Source organism: Etheostoma spectabile, chromosome 8 (genome assembly GCF_008692095.1).
Source record: "Etheostoma spectabile isolate EspeVRDwgs_2016 chromosome 8, UIUC_Espe_1.0, whole genome shotgun sequence".
Taxonomy (NCBI): Eukaryota; Metazoa; Chordata; class Actinopteri; order Perciformes; family Percidae; genus Etheostoma; species Etheostoma spectabile.
Genome location: NC_045740.1, coordinates 27145914 through 27168802, shown reverse-complemented (window position 1 = coordinate 27168802; position 22889 = coordinate 27145914). Strand labels below are relative to the sequence as shown.

Below are 22889 nucleotides of genomic sequence, written 5' to 3'. Positions count from 1 at the left end.
TATCTTGTGATGCCCAGAGATGGAAGCAGCAGAGGTCAAGAAACAAGACTTTTTTGCGTCTCTGGTTGACTGTCAGAAAGGCATAGGGACATAATAAACCCCATGTCCTTTGAATCAGAGTCTATTTTGAACTTTCGAGTTAAAACATATACAGCCAGCCAAAGAAAACAATATGGGCATAACTTAAAGGTCCCATGACGTGGTGTTTTTTGAATGCTTATATATAGACTTTAATGGTCCCCTTATACTATATCTGAAGTCTCCCAAAATGTAGCCTTGGTGCAGAATTAAAGCCACTAGAGCCAGTCTCACAATAAGCTTTCCTTTGGACGTGCCATTTCTGTAGCTATTGAGGAGGAGAGTGTGTGTGTGGGGGGGGGGGGGGGGGGGGGGGGGGGGGGGGGGGGGGGGCAAGGTGGAGGGTATGACCTTGACCAACTGCCACTTCGCTTGTTTGAAAGCCCTGGGCTCACAAAGCAGAGAAAGGGGAGGTAATCTTGCCCCTTATGACCTCCTAAGGAGCAAGATTCCAGATCAGCCAATATGAGCTTTTATTTTTTCAAAGGCTGCCCTTGAAATGAAAGCTCAGATACCCAGGGCTCAGTTTACACCTATCACCATTTCTAGTCACTGGGAGACCATAGGCAGGCTGGGAGAACTCATATTAATGTTTAAAAAAAAAATGTCATGCCATGGGACCTTTAAATGGCCCAAAGATGAAATGTCCACTGCCCAAAAGCAAAAAGGCATCTGTCAGTGTAGGTTCAGATATGTTGATGGCGATCTGAAATCTTGAAAAATGTATAAATGAGAAGAAAAAATACAGTCAAAGCAAAGCTCTCAAGTCTCACTTCAGAAGAAATGTCTTAGGTTTTCAGTCTTTACATTGCTGATGGAATGAATAAACCAAGGCTACATCTAGTGTAAAAGGAAACAAAAAGAGAATAGTGTCCCGTGGTAAAACTTTACTGTTACATCATTTGGCACCTTTACAACATATAAAAAGTGACTGTACAAAAAAAAATCTCTGAATCACTGAATGAAACTACAACCCACTGGTGACTGTGTACTGAGAATTCAACCACAATGTACAACAACATGTTGCTCATTTTGACACTGCACCAAAATAGCAAAAGAACTCGGTGTCATCTGTTCAGAAACATTAGATCGTCTGTTCTGGTAAATCCTATCTGCTCCACAAAACACAGCTGGAGCAGATGATGTGCTGTTCACTGCTGATGTGATGACAGTTAAAAGAATATGAGGTACTTATTGATAGTCAGTGTATGCCTACATGAGCAAACTGTGCCGCACACTTTATTAAACTGCAGATCAGCTGTTTTGGGTCAGACTTTCAGCGGTTCATAGAATTAACAAATACAAGAAAACTAAAACGAGTGGCCGGATTGGCTCAGTTGGTAGAGCATGCGCACATGTGTAGAGGTTTACTCCTCGGTTGCGGTTTTGACTCAGACCTGCAGGCCTTTGTTGCATGTCATTCCCCCTCTCTCTCCCCCCTTTCATCTGTCCTGTGAAAATAAAGTCCTAAAATGCCTGAAGAATTAATCTTTAAAAAAAGAAAAGAAAAGAAAAACAGTCATTATGACAGCAACAACAACATGCTAGAGGATACCTTTATGTATACAGAAGAAGAACTTTTGCAGAGGGAGACTGAGTGGCCAAAAGAGAGAGAGGGGGAACGTCTGTTGAAATTTGAGGAAAGGGCTATCTGACAGCAAGGTAAAGCAGTGTAAATATGTCAAGTAGAGCATACGCTTAATGGTATAATATGTAGCATTTTCCTCAAAAACTATGCATAGACTAATACAAAAGTAATGCCTCTTAATCGATCCGCAGAGACACTGCCCCCTGCCTGTATGTTCCTTTTTCTATTTTTGAGTTGGGACATTTATTGGGGTCAGGGTGTGGAGCCCATCCTCATTCCTGACCACCGCTTTACCACTCAAAGATTGAACAGAAGTGAGATGCCTCACTCGGTAGCTAAAACGGGTAAAAAGAGGAGCTTCAGCAAAAAAATATGGTGTTTTTTCGCTGGGAAAAGGATGTAACAAGTAATGAAATGCATTACCTTTGCTGCTGAGTATAGGGTTTAAAAAGATACTTCTTTAAAAAGATATCACTTCACGGCTAATATGGAGTGGAATGATTACAGTAGAATAATTCTTAGAAAGTATATATGGCATGTGGGTATTGTACAGACGTACTAAGACTTATCCTAACCTTTGCATCATGGTGTGTTGAGACACAACACAAACCAAATTATTACATGAATTTTGCTGCTTAAACTGCAAAAACAGTCCATTTTTGTTGCACACAGTTGTCTCATCTGTACGGACGTCAGCTGGAACTGTCTAGGAACAGTGTGTGTGGAATGGCTGCATGAGTTTGCGTGTCACCTCTGACTAATCTCACTTAACTCACCAAGTTCTTTCAGGTTTTTTTTCTTTCAGTCTTTCTCCCTTTTTCTCCCATGCCAGTATTATATCAAGTTGATTCATAAATACTTTGAGATCAACGCACATTTTTATGCTCAAGTCAACACATTTTCAAGCCTAGATCAAATTTGCATCTATTCATGCCTGGTCAGTTCTTTCAGTTGACTCTGTAGGCGATTGTACCACATCTAAAATGTGCTCTGAACACCTTACAGATACACTCCAATCTCTGAATCCATGCGAGCTTCCCTCTACTTATCTAAAATAGAGATGCTTAGACTAGTAAGAGTTGCCTTGCTATTTTATTTTTTGTTCTTTATAAAAGCTCAGTTCTATCACATTTTATCTCATCTCATCTTTTTCAAAATGGACACCAAAACTGACCAACCGTTTATTAAGACCTTCAGGTCTTTTAGTCTGATTGTGTCCCTCTTTCTGCTTTAGATTGATTTAAAGCACCATGCCGCACCCCTTTGTCACACATAGCCTGTGCCCATAAACTACTTAATGTTCTTCTGAGCATGTCACTATTACAAGAGTATGAACACTTTATAAACTGGATCGGTTCCATTTGGTTTGGTTTTTCAATATGAAGCACCATTAAGCATGATATAATTGGGAAAGCTCTGAGAATCCAGTCATCTCTGAGTCTCCCCCAAATGGATTTGATTCCTGCCGCTCAGATTACAGATCCACACCTTAGCACCAATGATGAAGATGTGAGTGTGTTTGTGGTTCACAGCTCATCACTTGAGCAGTTCACAGGTTCAGAGACATTGCTAAAGTCATACTGCAGTGAAAGTCCATGTGAATGTCCTACGAGTCTCTGGTGGCAGGTCTATGCCTCCGCATATGGCAGGTGATACTGCTCTTCCCTCTTGTTACACCGTTTGGCTACGATTGCCAGGTAGAGCACCAGCAGAATGACCCAGTAGCAGGCGTAGAGTATCATCCCTGCTATCAACAATGCTTTCTCTGTCTCACTAAATGGCTCCTGTGTTTCACAGTAGATTGTATACACCACACCTCCCAGCAGCACCAAAGCCCACACTGTGACAGGCACAGCACCAATTAAGTTGACCACAATTTTCCTGCGGCCTGAGGTGCCCCATCCAGCCTTGTTGATGGTGAGTAGGGCAAATATTTTGGCAGGTAGCAAGCTGGTCATATAGAGCAGAGAGTAGAGGGACATGAAGATCATGACCAGGCTGCCACGCAGAAAACAGGCGTAGGTGGCCTTCACCATCCCAACCAGTTGGACTGTCAATAAGAAGAGCAGGATGTTCCACAGCCTTCCACGGTAGAAGAGATGGATGACTGTGGCAACCAAGAAGAACGGAAAGAAGCCAGTGACCACGGACTCATAGGTCATCCAAAGGCTGTGCTTGTGGAACCACAGTGCATTGTAGAGCCACTCACGGAAGTAAGACTTGCTCCATCGAGTCTGCTGGTTGAGCCAACGCAAATACTCGGTTGGTGTCTCAGTCTGGCACTGCGATCGCGCCGTGAATTTTGTCTTGTAGCCATAGCTGAGCACCCGATTGGTGAGGTGGCGGTCATCACCGAAGCTGCACTTGGAGCCTAGGAAGGTCTGGTGGTACCAGGGCTCCAGGAAGCGCTGGAGCAAAGAGTTCTTATACATCCCCAGAGGGCCGCTGATACACTGGACACATCCGAAGTAGGACTGACAGGCCCGCTCAATGTTGAAGGCCATCCAGTAGCGAACACTACTGAGGAAGGAGATCCACGAGTCGTACTTGTTAAGGATCTGGAGGACAGGAAAATGTAAAGAGATTAGTCAGAAGAAGTCAACAGAGGAGAATCTTGAGGATTTATTGTGCTTTCACGGCATGTAGTGAGCTTTTAATCCCTTTCCTTGGTAACCCAAGAGTTTCTAAGTTGACTTTTATTGATTTTAGTCTTGGGTCTTCATTGTTATTTTTCTCAGTCTCGCATTGCCAGACCTATCTCCATAGCGATGTAGAGTAAGGTCTGGCTACACCACACATACATTCCAGGATAGGAGAAATAAACACGCTCAGGGTTTTTTGAATTTCTTTAAACTAATCACAATAGTCTTGCCGACGCTAAGCTCCGGACGCAGCAATGGTTGCTCTACAAAATGGTCTTGGGAAGGAACTTTTTCTGGTGGAACATTTGAATCCCACAAAAAAAGCGGCACATACAATATGAAATTAGGTTAACTATTCACACAATACAGTAATGTGAGCTATTTAAATTAGCTGGATACATGGTTAAGCGTAATTTGCTCTTACCAGTGCATCGCCATGCATACTTCATCCACAGCAATCCCTAAAACATTCCAGTTGGATAGTAAATGCTGTAAACTTATTATTTGTAAATCTTTACAATCATTCCCCTAAAGAACAAAGCAGGCCTGCTTTATTTCATGGTCTAAGTTTTCTTCAAAACAACAGCAACACACAGAGAGCGGAAGGTGAGAGACAAAGCCTGACTTTATCCTGCAAATGTATTTCTGTTGATACAGACTTCACTTTCATGAATGAAAAGTATTGTGTTTTACCTGCACGTCTCCACCGACCCCTCCCACCATCGGATCTTCCTCAAGGATCTTCAGCATTTCAATGGTACACGCTGGGTCTAGAACTGTATCTGAGTCACACACCTGAAAAAGGACACAACAAACGCAGAGGGTACAATCATTCTGAGAGTCACACAGACTCAACAATAAAAACCTTAGGTCCAATTAAGGCTGCAGATGTTGCAGAGCAATTAGAAAATTAGAGAAATGAGAGGCTGCTGACAGAGATGACAGCTGGTGCCTTCTACACGCTCAGGACTGGGTCAGCTCTGGACATGACCTTTGACCTACAGCAATGGCTATGAAGAGTGTCTTGGTTGTTTAACACAAGTCTGTTGGTTTGGATTGCAAATTAGTAAATAAGTTCCCATGTGGATATTGTATGTTCAATGGGTTGACACATGTAGTTTAAAGATTTTTACTGGCTGTATGGTTTAAATTTAGCCTTCGCATTTTGTTAAGGTTAAGATTGTCTGTGGATTGTCTGAAGATAAGGAAAGGCATCCATATATGCACATTTACCTTATGGTACCTTAAGCACTAGTCTAATAAAGTTCAATGCTGCTGGTATTTCATTTTTTACATTAAAAGTGTGACTTACAAATACACTATTAGCATTCACAGCATGCAAACAATGTTCAATTTTAAATATGTTTCATTCAGGAGAAATTCAACATCAGTATGCGCTAGCATAGAAGCGGGTCAGATATCCACAGCACCAGTAATACAGCCGACTTAAATGATATCTGGTTGGAGTGTGCAGATGAATATAAATGATGGCTCTGTGTAATGTGATAATTTTTGGCTACTGCTACACACACTCTCCCTATGTTCACAGTTGTATTGGTATTCAATGGAAATATGTTTATGTCGAGCCTGCTGCCAAAATCTGCTGTTAACTCAATATAATAAAAAAAACTTTCTGGTAGATAGCAATACTCTAAAGTTACTGCAGTGGCTAAGCAGAACAATGGAAAATGATGGCTTTGTTATTAGCTGCAGTTAAAAACTACACAGCAAACAAACATATACACCAGAATAATATCCCAAACAAGGTGTCAAAAAGTACAGAGGGTGTCGTTTGCTGTGCATATTTAAAAGCCCCCTGAGACAAATTTGTGATTTTAGCTTTTATTAGGACAATACAACATAATACATAACATAATAATATTATTATAATAATGGGCAAATACATTGAAAAGATGGTCTAACCTAATGAAAACATGGTGCAGATAATTGTGTTGATTGTCTTTTTTACACAGTTTACAGGTCTTAAATTTGTGAGTGGGTGTTCCTTAATTCTTTCAGTTTTTTTGATTATATCACCATTTTGGAAGAACATTGAATGTGAAAATTATAACTTGGGTGCTTTTTAGCCATGCTTAGTTGAGTCTTGAGCATGTCAGTCAGTCCACCACTTGGGTCCAGACTGAAATCTCAACAACTAGAGGATGGATTGCCATGAACTATTAAACTGACATGCATGGTCCTCAGAGGATATATCCCAATGACTTTGGTGACCCTCTTTCCATCTATTGCCACCAGCAGGTCAAAGAATTTACTTACTGTGAAATATCTCAACATCTACTTGATGGATTGGCACACAATTTGGTATTCAAGGTTCCCCAATGGTGTTTCCTACTGACATTGAATGTATTCCCTACCTTTCCTTCTAGCACCACCATGAGGTTCACACATGTAGATTTAAATAAATAAATTGTCACGAAAAGTGGTTCAGACATTCAGGTTCCCCTAAAGAAGATTGCAACAAATGTTTGTTAATATTAGTGTAGCCACCTGCTCTGCTGCAATATATATATCATATGTATATATGTATGTGTAGGTTATCTGATTCTGTAAATGGTATTATTTCAGCCTTAAAAGTACATTATGCTGCATTGTCCTAAAAAAACAATGTATAGACTAATACTAATAAGGACATCCCTTATGACCCACTGGATGTGGGTCATAAGGGATACCTGCAGAGACCCTGCCCTCTGCCTGTATTCTCTTTTCTTCTTATATTTTTTGTGTGCAGGATGTTTATGGGTGTCAAAAAGGAGCCTTTGGGCCCCAAGTGGGTGTTACCTCGTGCCAAGGAAAGCGTGCACGGTGTGCAGACCATTCTCATTCCAAACCGCCGCGTTAGCCTTCCCGTCCGGAGGTGTGGATGTGTTTATATGTTCTTTCAGAATATAGCGTTTTATTAATTCATTCTCTAGCTTACTCTATTACAGCTGTGCTCTCTCTCTCTCTCTCTCTCTCTCTCTCTCTCTCTCTCTCTCTCTCTCTCTCTACTACATATTACATGTTATACCTTTAATTTACCCTGAACTGAGCTCCAACAAGTCCTTGTCAAGAATGTGGAACATTGGCGTTCCAGTCTGTATGTAAATGTAGGGTCACTGTGGAATGTCTTGTGTGGATTTCTTTTATTTATGTCTTTTATTATATATACTATACAGTATATTTTCCCCTTTTCTTCTTTGTTGTTGTCTTTGTCTTTAATTTTGCTATGGACCCCCCTTGAGTTATATCTTTAATAAAGTCTGAATTGAAACAGAGGAGGAAGTGCCGCGTATGTGGGCAAAATCTGACAAGATATTACAACGTATAGAATCCGCAATCGTTTTGACATCCTGGAACAGATATTTTAAACAATTATGAACTCATAACAAGCATAAACAAATGGTTATTTTTGGAATATTGAGGCTCTGAACATGAAAGACGTTTGGAAAAAAGTCTTATAGACATTGACAACTTTGTGAAGCATGTCGTTGTCCATCTGGCACGTCGTATCCCTCAACCTAGGCCTTTGTTCAGACTGATGACAATCTGCAGTTGTTTAGTCTGATGTTAGTGGACAGAAAGGAGCATCTGAAGCACTCAGTTTTGACCTGAGTTTATGACTAAATATTTGCAAAACTGATGACAGTCCCATCAGCCTCACCTGTACTTTGTGTTTAACAATTAAGTTGAGGGACTTGGACCCTCCCTGTCTGGGATGCCCTCAAACTCCACGGATCCAGTTTGTAACACAGGTCTTCGGTTAAAAATAAAAAGGTTTCTAGCCCAAGCTATGTTAACCCTGGTGGTCATCAGGGCTATATTCTAAGCCTTCACAAATTTCCTCTGGAACCACACAAGACATTATTATTATTAGACAGTATTATTATAACTGTTGTCATAGGCTAAGTAGTACTTCTCATGGTAAGTAAGAAGATCTTATTGTAATGTGTATATTAGTGAAGTGGCAGGGAACTACTTTTTAAGTAAATTTCAGCGCCTACGTCTAAAATATTTTTGACATTGTCCAATCCTTTTTTTGTGCACTTTCAAGATTGTTCTCCCCTGAAAAACGCTCCCATAGGTTGTTTCTTCAGGCAGCAATTATGACAAATCTTTAAATTTCTAGTGACAGCGCCCTCTAGTGGCTGTAGTATTTAATGACAGGCGTAAAGCAGATAGTGACAAAGTATGAGGGCGCCAACCTCGGAGAAGACAGGATTTTCTTTAGGAGACCGGGGTCCTTATCCCTTTTAAAACTAAAAGTAAACAGCGCGTTTTTTTGGACGTCACGTTCAAAGCCGCAGTGAAGTAACAGCTGATTTCAACCCAAGCCACAATCTTTCATTAAACTTAACTAATTACTGTTGGTGCCTAAACCTGACAAAGTAGTTTTTGTGCCTAAACATAACCAAACTGTGACGGTTTCACAATGTTAGCAAGGTGTTTAAAACAACAACCGATGAAAGTGTAACCAATGTTCTCTGGTTTAGATATAAGGGGAAAAAACACGCCAGTAGGTGGTTTTAGATAGTATAATTACAAATGAGGATTAGGGTCACATGTGAAAAATGTATTTGAGTTATTCTGACTTGGTTTGAAGTCATTTTCTTCTTCTTTTTTTTAATTTTTCTTCTTAAAAAATAGCAGAATTCTGACTTTAATCTCAAAATCCAGATTTTTTCTTTTTCTCTTTTTTTAAATCATGTTTGTTTTTCAATTTTAAAAACAGAATAAATAATTCTGAGATAAAAAAAAAAAAAAGTCACACGTGGCCCCAATTCTCTCCTATGTATAATTGACCCATATTGTCAGAATGGTTTATAGGACTTGTTTACTAATTCAGTGGTACATGAACTTAATTTTTGTGTCCCTTACCTGCACATAATCCACACTGTCCCCCAGTGCTTTAAAGGCAGTGTACATCACCTCTCTTTTCCCTCCCCACTCCTGCATGATACAGGAGTAGCGGCAGCCTCTGACCAGCCGAGCCACTCGTGCTGCCTCCTCCATGTGCACTGTGCTCCTCCCTCCGCCTCTGACTCCTCCTCCTCCACTCCCATCACTGTGGTAGTTACCCTTCCACACCATGCTGCCAGCCTGGTCAGCCCCGCCCATCACCTCCTGGAAAATGTCAATCATGTAGCGGTCCTCGGGCCGGTTCCCGTCCACTACTAGCACCACCTTCAGGCCAGGGAAGGAGATTCGGCGGACACTGCGCAGACACTTCCTCAGGTAGTCCGGGTCCTCCTGGTAGGCGGCGATGCAGAGAGCCACGGAGCGACGGAGGTGCTGTGGCCGGGCGGGGCTCCTCATTCGCCGATGCTCCAGGAAGGCGAAAAGGCTCTGGAGGAAGAGATGGAGGGAGAGGAAGGCACCATAGAGGCCAAAGGAGAGGTGGTGCTGCTCAGTGTGGATGAACTGGTAGCCTTTATAACAAAGCAACACAGTGGAGACAAGTTTGCAAAACGACAATAAAGAGCATGACTGTCACTTGTTTTGAGTCTAATGTACATGTTTCTCTCTGTATATCATTGAAGTTAACCTGTGACGTAGGCCAGCAGGATTGTGAAGAGGACCACCGCAGCAAAAAGGGTGGTGACCACGATGTTCAGCGCATTCCTGCAGCGAGAGGGCATCTGGAGGTGGAGGAGAATGGGAGGTAGTGGGGACCCCAACAAATGTTAAGGCAAGGATCAGAAATTAAGAGGACACATGTTCAGGGAGAGGTTGAGGGATTTGTGGAGTGAAGATGAGGTAGGAATAGAGCGTTAGAGGGGAGTTTATGTCATGGAAAGGGTGAAATTGAGGGGAAAAAGAGAAGACACACGACACAAGGTGGGCAGGGAAAGAGAAAAATGAATTTGAAAAACTGTTTGAATTGGCTTTCACCAAAAGACATTGCCACTTAGTATTGCACATCATTGGTTTCTTCAATGCATAAATACAATGTTTTTCAGTAAATGAAAGGGTGAGTATCAACACATGTCAAGTGAGCCAGAGAATGGACTATTTGGGGGGGGGTCCATGGGCATGCCCCATTTGTAGCTATATGCACTACTTTTCATGCCAAAAAAATCTGTATAATAAATGAAAAAAACATTACATTTAACCATGTATCCAGCTAATTTAAGTAGCTCACGATACTGTATTGTGTAAACAGGTGACTTCATTTAATATTGTACGTGGTGTTTTCTTTTATCGGGTTGCAAATGTTCCACTAAAACGAGTACTTTCCCGAGATCATTTTGCAGAAACAGCCTCGCTGAGTCCAGATTTTAGCGGCGCCCAAAACTATTGTGATTGGTTTAATAATGCAAACAACCCAGTGTTTTTTTCTCTTATCCTAGAACGTATTTGTGAAGGAGCCAGAACTTACGCCACAGCGCTCTAGAGATACTGTAGGTCAGGCAATGCAAGACTATGACACAACCAATAGATCTGTGTTTCATATTTTAATTTTTATATCATGGAATGACTCTCAATGAACATTTTCAATGACTGTAGTGTAGGTGCAGTTTACTGTTATACTGGAACAGGACATACAATTGGCCATTTTTTACAGTTGCTGGGGTGTTAGGCTCCTGGTTTTCAGTTTAGCTGTGTTCACTGTAAAACCTCATCATAAAACAATCCTTTTTACTTCCTGTATTCCATAACAACAATGAACATCACCCTGTTTAACAAAGTCCACATTAACCTGAACAACCTTAGGCTTCTGAAGTCTCCTATAAGTATCAATCAATGGCTTACTTATGTCTGATACATTTAGCCAGTTTACCTTTACATTATACAACCAGTAACTTATAGTTTATGGGCCTACAGTATGTTCCTTACTATAATCTTTTCCCCAGACCTCCAAAGTAAAAACACAAATGACCCCTGTGCTTATTTAGTAAGAACTCCAAAGCAAATGCTAAATTACAGCCAATTTATATTATTGTATTTTACTCCGTCTTGTCCCAAAGTTCCAGCTTTGTTGCTCAGTATGTTCATACTGTATCCTATAGTAACTGTTACTGGTTTGTTAAAAAATACCTACAGTGTAAATTATTTTTAAGTTCTTTGCTTGTTACCCCCTTATTTCTTCCCTTCACATCTTGCTCCATAGTCAATACCTGTACATGTACACTGTCAATTTAGAAGAATGACACTGTACATTGCAGACCATAAATATTACCCTTTACTTTTACATCTGCTACTTTAGTAATACCACCTACCACCACTAATACTATTACTTTACAAACACTATGCTGCTATACTAAAACTCTAAACCTTCTACTTTTACAGCTGTTATTATTGCTGCAGTTATTACTGGTGCAACTAGGAAAAAGGAAAGAAATCAGTGCTATTACCGCTACTAGAACCTTAACTACCACTGTTATTAATATTGATACAATCCGTTTGGATACTACTGCTCTACGTCTGCCTTAGTGGGTGGCAGTAGCTCAGTCTGTTGTGCCAGTTTACCTGGCACTGCCAAGGTGCCCTTAAGCAAGTACCCCCAACTGCTCAGGGCGCAATTAATTGGCCACCCACCCACATTTGTGCATGTATGGATCCTATTTCTGCATGTTTGTGTTTTTCGGGCCTGTGTGTAATATGTAAAAAACTGAACATCAAATGTTTTTTCTTCTTCTATCTTTCTACTACTATCTTTATGACGCACATATTATCATATAAAGCGCCTTGTCAGAGAGTATCATAGAGTATCTGGCTTTTATCGCTTTAAGTGAAAGAACTTACAGTTGAACACCACCTGCCCATCTGTTCTCCCCTCCTTCATCTCCATCTCCTCTCGCCCCTCCTCCCATTAGCCCCTCGGGGGCTCCCTTCTTCCCCTCTCTCTGGGTTATTAGCTTTAATTAAAGGCCAGCCTGGGTTTTGCCAGTGCGTGGGACCAGTTGAAACGGAGGAACAATTCTGTCCTTTCATTCATGAAATTACCTCCTACCCTTCTGCCCCACCCTTCCCTCCCCACACCTGACCAGTCCAACTCAGGAGACAGACTGATAGTTATATTAATACATTCAGCTCTGTGGGACAGATTTATCTGCCTCTCTGACTGGATGTATAGATTTACATCCTGGCACTGAATCACACTTGTATTCACAGATCTACCCTCTGCATGGGAGATCCAGGAGAAACTGTCTATGTGACATTCAGGTACTGACAGAAAAGGTAATTTTGTAAAATTGGCGTTTTGGGAGACATACAAAAGATTTTCTTTCTCATTGTGTTGTCAGCACCGTCACTGACATCAACCAGAAATCCCTCTCCCCCCACCAGCTGGTCTCACCGGTATTAACAGACAACATCACATCACTCCATACCTAGCTTCACTTCACTTCACTGACATGTTATGATTTTACTGATCACTTTCAAAACTCGTCAGGGTCTATCTCTTGGATATGTCACAGAATTACTAGTCTATATCCACAACGTTCCACTTCAGAGATTCCTCCGTTGCTGTTGTAAATTCCGCCAGATGTAGAATTATTTTCGACCGGATGTCCGTTACCTTGTATTATGTACCTGTATGATGTATGATGTACTTATAAGATGGCTTATAATATGTATGTATATAATATGCTGTTACATTTTCCCTTTCTTCCTCCTGTTTTTTATGCAACTTTCCTGGTTTTACTGTATTCTATGTTTTATTCGTGGTCCTTGTTTAAAGAAATGTGGATTAGTTGATGTAAAGCTCTATATAAATACATGTTGATTAATTTATTGATTGTACTGTAGACTTGCTTTTGTGTGATGTCATCTTTTTATGGTCTTTTTTCCCTATCTGTCAATTACATTTTATCTATTCACTGTCATTTTTACTGTCCTTTAAAGGTGTCCCATCTCCTATTTTCACTGTTACAGTGATATGTATATGCATATTGATTTGTACGTTTTTCAAGTGATTTCAAGCACTTTGTAAACTATTGTATTTAAAGCTGCTTTACAAATAAAGCTTAAAGGTTCTTTAGAATAATCTCACAACCATGACTTTCCACTGACATCCCTAACTTCTTTAAAATCTTAATAATCTCCTTTTTAGTTTTGTATTTCCTATCCTGGTACTGACTCCTGACTACTTATTATGGTGATATTTGTATTATGGCGAATCATGCTGTGACATTCTCCTTCCAGATAAGTGCATCATTTTAATCAGTTGATGAAAAATTTGACCCACAAAGTAAAATATAAACCATGACATGTTCAAGATGTGCAGTGCCATCTTTAGAAAATAGTTTACCCAAATTACAAATTTAGTTAGATAAAATTATTGTTTTTTTATTTGTCGAGCTTTTAAATACCTGTCTCTGAGATTTCTGTTGAGGGATGAGGAATTTCATTTGTGTAGCTACCTACATTGAAAATTGTATATTAAACAGTTAGAAGCACACTTCTTTTCCAAAGCAGTGTCCCTGTTAGACTGGATAATTTACACGACTCACAGTCAACAGTACTCATGATTTCTGTGATAGAAGGAGTACCACAAAGTCAAATTTTGCACTGAGTATACAGTAGTTTTGGGATATGTACCTATTTCTGGGGAGTCATTCCCCGGAGTCCTTATGTTCTTTTTTCACCAGCATGTTCCCTTGGATCAGAGAGGCTCCGAAATCAGGGTAGCAGCTGTCGCCATGGTCCCGCTACACGTTCTGTGATGCCATGTTCAACTGCTACACTGCGGTGCCCTGCTACGTCCTGCTACGTCCTGCTACGTCCTGCTGTGCCTTGTAATGCCGCACAGCGTCCTGCTATGCCATGAACTACTACAAAGAACTTCTACAAACTACTAATTTTTTCTATTTTTATTGCCACTCTTCATTTAACCCCAACCGGCCCATCACCGCCTACCAGAGCCTGGGTCGACCGAGGTTTCGCCTAAAAGGAAGTTTTTCCTCGCCACTGTCGCACTGTTGCTTGCTCTGGAGGAAACTATTAGGAAACTATTAGAACTGTTGGGTCCTTGTAAATTCTGGAGTGTGGTCTATCTGTAAAGTGTCTTGAGATAACTCTTGTTATGAATTGATACTATAAATAAAATTGAATTGAATTGAATTGAATTATATGGAACCCATTTTTTTCAACTGAGGGCAACAGAAAAAGAGCTTCTGCTGAATATGTGATCTATGGTGGATTGAACCAGCAGCCTGGGGCAGTGTGGTCTTAATGTCCCGGGGCCACGGGCCCGACAACAAGCAGACAGGAACATGGACTGTTTAGATTAGAGGGCCACAGAACCAGAGGCGGTTGTTGCCAGGCCGGGAGCTGGGATCAGTCACAGAAATAAGGGGGGATAGATGTCATTAGCCCCAAGGTAGACTGGCGTTGCCAGACCCTCATCCACAGCACTTTGCAGAAGGGTCTGGCTAGTCCACACAGCACTACGGGATTGGAGGAAATCATACTCTAGTTTATTGTCTTTAAACCAATCACAATCGTCTTGGGCGGTGCTAAGCGCCTGACAAAGCAACAGTGCCTCTGTAAAATAGCCTCGGGAAGGAACTTGTTTTGGTGGAACGTGTACAATCAAAAGTTGTTTTAGTTGCGCAACAGAAAACACAGATTGGACAGATAGTGTAGCTACCTGTCTGGATTTACCCTGTAGAGATCTGAGGAACAGTTAGCCAGTCTTCATAAAGCCACCGGAGTTTAGAATTACAATAGAAAGAAAGCAGAAGATAACAGGACATCCGAAAACAGAGACATCCAGCGAAGTTTCCAGCAGAAAGAGATAAACCCTGGAAGTGGAACATCGTGGATATAGACTAGCCCCGAGGTTACATCTGCTGGGCTTTCCTGACTGCATCAACTTGGTGTTTTATGGGATAAATGTACACAGTAAATAATGGCTGTGAAATCTACAGTTACTTACTTTAGCTTTCATAGTAACACTACTGTATAAGAATTTTACAGTAGAATGCTGTAAAGTTTACATTACAACCTTGTCGAGATGACAAAATCACAATAGTCTAAGTATTACAGTTGAAATCACAGTAGTCTAAGTATTACAGTTGAAATCACAGTAGTCAAAGCATTACAGTAAAAAAATCACAGCTAGCACAACAGCCACTCTAGATCTGTAAAAAGTAAACTACTGTATTTTTACTTTTTTATTTTATGTTGTGTTCAATTGTTTTGTATTTTACAGTGAATACATAAAATACTGTAAATGGAAGTACGGAACCTTTACTGTAAAAATAATTCACAGTAACTTGCTGTACAATGATTGCCAGGACGTTACTGTAAATTTTACATTAAATTTGTTACAGTGTAGGATGTTTCAATATAATTGGTGAATGCCATGTACCCCAATGAATTAAAAAAAGCGATGTAGTGACCACCTTTCAGTATCCAATAAAAGTGAGCTAAATAAAAGGTTTAACATTCATAAGATGTCTGAATTCCTTTCCTCTGAACAGCCAACTGAAGCATAATTCAATAGTGGTAGATAAAGCTGTCTAGAGGCACAAGTCAGCTTGTTTAGAAAAGATGCATTTTTTTTAGTAGTTGCACATCATCTAAGTACACGTTCCTACTTGAACAGAAATCCACAGAAATCAAACCCTGTGAAATGACACATCATCAAGATTGTGAAAGATTCAAAGGTATAACAAAAAAATACAAGCCATCACCTTATAATCTTCAATATGAATTCAATCCCTCTGGAGAAAAAAGTCACATTTCTGAAATGCGGTGAAAAATGACATATCTGACGTGTCCTTCTCCTCGCAGAAATTGTAGTATGTAAAACCTGAAGCTGTGGCTTTAAATTTCACCCACATAACATATTAGGAGGAATTATGTAGTGATGCTGGTCACATTTACCTAACCTGTATACATGTGGTTCAAGTCTACGTCCAGATCCAGATTAGTATCCATGTTTGCTAGAAAAGCTGTCCAGGATCACCAAGTCATCCTTTTCACAAACAATCCAAGATGCAGATAATTCAAAATGTCCAAACTAAGAACCTTAGGTAAATATGCAGGTAAAAACATGAAAGGTAATTCCAAAACTAATCAGCATATCCATGTTCATCCAGATCATATTAACTAAATCAGTAGTAATATTCTCAGTTGAAGCCGAGGAGTGGCAGTGCCACATGGGAGGGATTTCCTGCATCCAGGCCGTCTGACTCAATGGGCTGGGAGTCCAGGTGAGGAGGTGGGGAGGTGGGGAGGTGTTACAGAGGGATGGTTTTGGCTTCGGGACAGGGACTTTTACCCAACTGAGGGAGACGGAAGAGGGGAGGGGAATATGTTTGGGGAAAAAGTTTGGGTGGAGCAAGAGAAGGACAGAGGGAAGTTAGGAAATATGACATGGAGGAAACAGAGATGAAGTACTAGACAGTAACATGCATTCATAAAGTATACCCCTATTGATTTACAGTAAAGTACATGTTCAAAGGGTCGGATATGGCAAAGTCCAAGAGGCAGACCTGCTTTAGAAGCAGGGTCTGGGTGTCCTGCCCAAGGAAAATTTTGAGCGTCAAAGACGCTTAATTTCCTCCATTCTTTATGCACCAATTTACGGTGGAAAAACCTTTATTTAGCCTATGCAAAGAAAAACAACACAGATGACAATTTAAATGTATATCAGAATTATAATGAAAAGTATGTTGTTATGTGCCATTGTGCATTTTTAAGCGGGTATATGGAATTTCGTTTCACGTAGACTACACCACGTCGGACTCAAAGAAAAACCCACTGCAGACAGTAGTTTTTCACTTGATAGCACCTGGTATCAGTACTGCCAGGCTTAATGTAAGCACCCTCGTCACCCTGGGATATTCGCTGTGCTTCATTCTAGTATTACATGGACAGAAGAACTTCTTTGGTTGTATACTCATGAAATTTAAACCTCCATAAATGACATTTTTGGCCACCTGGGGGCAGCGGAACAAGCTTCCTCATTTACACATCCAGCAGAGTCATGTGTTTGTTTTATCCCCTTTATGATGAAAAAGAAAATATCTGTCTCTATAGCTACTAAATGCTTCACTATGTTCAACAGCTAGTCTCTAACTGTGTCTGTTTGGTGCTGAGCAGGTTGTGCACACCTTACTCAACCATATTTCTATTGGAATGAAAATATACTGTATGCTGTGCCATTTTGTATACATGTCCCCAAAATTCAATTCACCTTTTCACATATTCCCCTATGCACCTGTCTGCATACAGGTGTCCAAAACTGTTATGTTGTGTAATATACTGTAATGTAGTTTTGTTTTTTATATTATCTTTTCTTGTTTTTTTTTGGTTGTTTCCGTGATATTTTGTTATATGCTTGTTACAGTTTACGTTTTTCTTTTTTTTTTTTCTTTTATGTGTCACGTAATGTTTTAATATTTTCTGATTTAATGATGTTTTGGATTCCAGGAAAACTAGGTGGGCATCTAGGCGTTAGCTAATGGGGATCCTTTTGATAAACTGAACTAACTTTGAATTCCCCACTGGGAAGGCAGTATTGGAGGTCAGACAGCAAAAAGGGAGGGAGAGATGACAGGCACAACACAGAAGGAGTGAGGAAATAGGGTTAGTGAGCACTCAAGTAGGGAACCATGGTATCTGAGCGTCCAGGTGGTCAGACGGGACAATTGCTTGAACAACACTGAATGTGTGATAAATTACAGCTATTAACCTGCCAGCTCCCCACAGCCTCACTTCCTGTTAGTGTTAGCCATGATGACATCATCAATAAGCTGGGTCAAGATCAAAGCTGAGCAGGGCTGCAAACACAACCGATTTTTAATATGAAACATGGATAAACCTTGTGCTTGTTATGAGGGAATACATAACCTGTGTAATAAAATGTTTGGGATTTCTGGGTAGTTTGCCATTAGAGGGCTCTCTCAGTGCCTCCTCTCAGATTTCTCCAGGGAGTGTAGCACAAAATCCTCTTCTACACACCTTATTACATACTGAAGGAAGGGGTGTTGCTGGGTTCAATCTAATAAAGTACACACAGATGAAGAGATGTGTGGATGGCATTTGAAAGCTGTCATGGGATGACCACTCACAGCAAACAACACAAAAAAGTAATGCCTGTATTGTATTTCATGTTTGTTTGATGCCAATTCATTGTATGTTACCTGCTATTGAAAATGGCCCAATGTAGCCTCTGGCGCTTTATTCATATTTCTTTATTATATGTGAGAAATAGCTCAGATCAGTTTGACAATCTTTTAACATGTAATCCAGAGTTAACTACTTTTAAAAACCTGATATGGACAATGCCAAAATCGTTTGTCTTCTAATCAGAGCCGACTATTTTGATAACTACTGGCCATGAAATTAGCTGCATTATTGATATTCATCTAAAAGATAAATCCTTTCCAGCAGTAACATCAACATCTAAGGACAATTTCTTTACTTGAACAGAAATCCACAGAAATTAAACCCCATGACACATTATCAAGATTGTGAAAGATGAAAGAAAAAAACATTAGACATCACTTTATAATATTCAGTGTGAATTCAATCCCTCTGGAGGAAAAAAGTCACATTTCTGAAGTACACATAGCAAAAAGACATATCTGATGTGTCCTCCTCCTGGCAGAAATCATAGTACAGTATGTAAAACCTGAAACTGTGGCTTTATATTTCCCCCACATAACATATCAGGATGGATTCTGTAGTGATGCCGGTCACATTCACCTAGCCTACACTACCGGTCAAAAGTTTGGGGCCACTTCGAAATTTCCATTGCACTCCATTATAGACAGAATACCAGTTGAAGATCCGTGGCATGTTTTTTTAACCAGCGCAGCAGTTTTCATATTACTTATGTGCTTACATAATTGCAAAAGGGTTGTCCATGTTTTTCTCGTTAGTTTTTTTTAAAGATATAGATTAGTGAAAGATTGTGGCTTTGGAAAATTGGATGAATGGTTGCTGATAATGGCAATGTAGATATTGCATAAAGATCAGCCCCCCATCGATAGTGGTATTCTGTAACATCGGGGGAATGGAAATTGTAAGTGGCCCCATACTTTTGACCGGTAGTGTATGTACATGTGGTTCAAGTCTACGTCCAGATCCAGATTAGTATCCATGTTTGCTAGAAAAGCTGTTCAGGGTCACCAAGTCATGCTTTCTACAAGCAATCCAAGATACAGATGATTCCAAAATTCCAAATTAAGAACATTAGGTAAATATGCAGGTAAAAACAAAACGGTGATGAAGAAGAGTCAGTCCAACTAATTTGGGACACTTTATGACCTCCTCTAGCGCCACCCTCAGACCCACCACTGGTTAGAACGTAAGAATAGAAGCTTTTTTAGCATGTCGTTTTTTACTGGGGAATTTTCTTTTGGATCAAACTTACCCTGGCTTGTTAGGCCTTTGCCAACATGACGAACAGAAAAGAGCTCTTTGTCTTCTGATTGGTTTGAATTTGGAGTTATGTTTGTGTCCACCTGAGACACCTGAGTCTGACATTTAACCTACCAGTACTCTTCTTTTAGCTCTGTTTTGCTTCCGGGTCTGAGAGTAAAGCCAATGCGGAAGCGCCTTCAACCTGCCATTATGTATTTATGGTCTGAATTGCTAGCTTCAAGCTTTAATACATGATGTTCATCTTGTAAATTATGGTCCCATTTATTTTACAATAACGATAAAGCACGGACTGCTTTAGAGGCTTGGCTACATGCCTAACTGTCAATGAGAATGGAGGCTTAGCATTGCTAACCATGGCACTGTGTACAAAATGTGTGACAAAATAGATCTGAAGTTGTTTTTGGGTGCGAGTGATCCTCTTCGCTGTGTGTTTTCACTTCAACAAAGATGATTGGAACATTTTGGTCGCCTAAAATGTCCTATTCAGCATTATTTCCAACAAGGTAGCTAGCTAACGCTAGCGTTGGCTGGTAACATAAGGGAAAATCTACTGATTTTCTGTATTGCTGTATATTCAGATGAATGTCGCCAGTACCCAGAAATCTGCATTCACCGAGTGGTAAAACTCAACTGGTTGACTTGCTCAGAAGAGTTGAAAATTGGCAATTTTCCCTCTTTAGCGTTTAGCTTAGCACAACGCCATTGCAACCATAAACAACAGACTTGGCCGCATCATCCACCCCAGCTCCATCCTCATCATCTCCAACCCTTTCTTATCAGAAATCGTCTCATGCGGTTTAAAGAAAACAAGATATTTAAAATGAAAGTCCACAAACCAACGGGTGACCCAGCAAAGCTACCCTCTTAAGTTTGTTAACATTAGCTAACATTAGCCACCACAAGCTACTAGTCATACCAGACCAAGTAAGGCTGTAGCAGCAAAATCCCTGTGTGTTAAAATTAGCAAAGATGCGTTTAATGGTTGTGAAATTAAATTTTACATTTGTAAGATGAAGACTTTTGTTATTTCCTCCATCAAAAGTTAAGTACTATTGCTTTAATCTAGTTTCTAGTGGTTTATTTTCTTATGATACCCATCAACTTATCACTTATACACCTTTTGACTACTTTGAGTGTTTTGTGAAACAAACTTCAGCTCACAAGTAGCCTGTCAAATACCAGCAGGCTTTGGGTGAAAAAGGCAACCAGACCAGGCAGGTCCAGCATGGCGGTGATGCCATGGAAAATCAAACTGGCCAGCGTTTTCTTTAGAGACGACAAAATTCTTCAAACAGCCTCTCTAAGGCGTTCCTGCCAATTGTTTCCTAACGGTCGCTGTCTGCCTCCACAGAGGGAAAAAGCAGCGTGTGTAAATGCCAGAAGGTAACACAAACACAGTGATACTGTAGCCTTAATACATACGCAGTAGGTAAAAACACAGCTATTACTAAATATTACTTCCCCCAGCAATTAAAGCAGAAATGAGCAGCAGTTCCAAAATATATTTAGTCCTGTTGAAGTTGACCAACTCACTGACACACAGGCAACCACTCAGTGTCAAGCAGAAAAAAATATTTTCTCTACCACACATTGCAAACACATTCACCACACAAGCCAGAACACACTCAAGTCTTTGTACTGCATTTTCTTACTAAGCTTTAATGTTGCTTATTACACATTTTCTCAAACTTTCCATTCAGTTTCTCTCCTTCTTGAGCAGGTTGGATCTCACTTGTACGTGCTTTCATTCATTCTCTTAGTTTTTTTTCCCAAAAATGTACATACAGCAAAACCTGAAGCATAAGTCCAAACCAGTAGCGGATCTAATCAAATCTTATAATTCTAAACCTAAATTGAAATGTTAAACTAGCCCGTAATAGAAGTGAGGACCACCAAAAGACAGGTTTGTCTTATCCTATTCTACTGGGGGTAATTTACATTATAAGGACATAGCTTGTTTGTGCAAAACACATTATTAAAACCCTTACCTTCCTGATCCAGTGGACCCTCCGTCTTTGTCTCCCCCTCAGGACTCCCCCCAGATCTCCGTCCGTCTGGTCCGTCCGTTGAGCTAGGACGTCCAGCCCTCTCCTCAGCACAGCACTCTCCTTGTTCTGTACCCCTCCTTCCACTAGCTCACACTACATCTTTATTCCAGCTTGCTCGCTTAAGTCAGGAGATCCCACATCCAAAAATACAGCAGGCAGTTTACACCCCCACCACCCTCCTCCACTTCTCTGAGCCAGCCTCCCCGCTGCCTGCTCCTCCTCCTCCACCACCACCTCCCTCTATCACCCAGGACTGTCCCAGGGCATGAAGCCCCCCCAGCTGAGATTGTGATAGAAGGTGCTCAGCCAGCAGTTGATGCTGGTGTAGTCATACGTCTGCAGAGCAGTAGCTAGTCTGGTCTCTGCCCCTGGTGCTCTCCATCCTGGCTCTTGATTTCCATCTTGAGCATGGGACCAAAGTGATGGTGAAAGTGAAGGTGAAGATCCCGGGCCAAACGTAGGAGCCCGATCTCAGCCTAGCGCTGAAGTCTGATTTCTTTTCTGCCACCTGCAACGAATAATCCCTAGGTTTCCTCACTTACCCCCCCTTTCTTTGTCCTATGCTGCAGTATCAACCTCGTCTCTGCATCCCCTGTTTGCAGCAGAGCCTAATCCTTCTCCTCCTCTGTCACACTGTCCAGCTTGGCAGGCAGACCGGCACTGCTGAGTTTCTCCTCCACAGCTAGCTCCCCTCTCTGTCTCCTTTACCCACCCCCCTTTCCCCTCCCTGGACAACCCAGCTAGTTCCCTATCTCTCTGCAATGCAGCCAGCAACCTCCAACAAGCATGGGGACTGTTTGACCGGAGCCCCCCTCTTCTTTCCACCTCTCCGCCTGACTCAAAGCATCCTTTATTGGCTTATTTATCTACCCTCCCTGCCTTTTCTCTCCTGCTTGAGGCTGAGCTGCTGACATCCTGCAGGTTCCACGGCTGGGCTGGAAGCCTGACAAACTGCAGTACACCTCTGAGAATCGGTACACGGCCACTCAAACACATTACATTTCAGTTGTAGGTAATAGAATGCCTATAACCTAAAACAAACTCTCAGAAATAAGTGGTTCCAACCACCCTTCAAGCCTTTCTCACACTCCCCTGCATTTTACTTTCTGGCTCCCTTACAGTGACACATGGTGAGATATAGTAATTACTGTAATAGACCTCTCAGGGCTTTAGCAGCCAAAGGGACTGTGG

At 41.0% G+C, this 22889-nt stretch overlaps 1 protein-coding gene across 1 annotated transcript; it reads right to left on the bottom strand.

Annotated features, from left to right (window-relative positions):
* Positions 1-707: 707 nt before the first annotated feature.
* On the bottom strand, positions 708-22368 carry has3 (hyaluronan synthase 3). Its single transcript, XM_032523339.1, has 5 exons — positions 21639-22368; positions 9851-9944; positions 9184-9734; positions 5002-5103; positions 708-4224 (listed from the first exon to the last, which is right to left on the bottom strand). The coding sequence occupies exons 2-5, from the start codon at positions 9942-9944 to the stop codon at positions 3295-3297; spliced, it is 1677 nt and encodes a 558-aa protein (XP_032379230.1). The 5' UTR covers positions 21639-22368; the 3' UTR covers positions 708-3294.
* Between the last annotated feature and the right edge of the window lie 521 nt (positions 22369-22889).

Bases quoted from the DNA above. Each gene is read 5' to 3' on its own strand.
- has3 (XM_032523339.1), bottom strand. From the start codon at position 9,944: ATGCCCTCTCGCTGCAGGAATGCGCTGAACATCGTGGTCACCACCCTT. The intron at 5,104-9,183 runs GTAAGGGACACA...GTCCTTTTTCAG, and splicing joins ACAGTGTGGATTATGTGCAG to GTGTGTGACTCAGATACAGT. The intron at 4,225-5,001 runs GTAAAACACAAT...CCTGTCCTCCAG, and splicing joins GGGTCGGTGGAGACGTGCAG to ATCCTTAACAAGTACGACTC.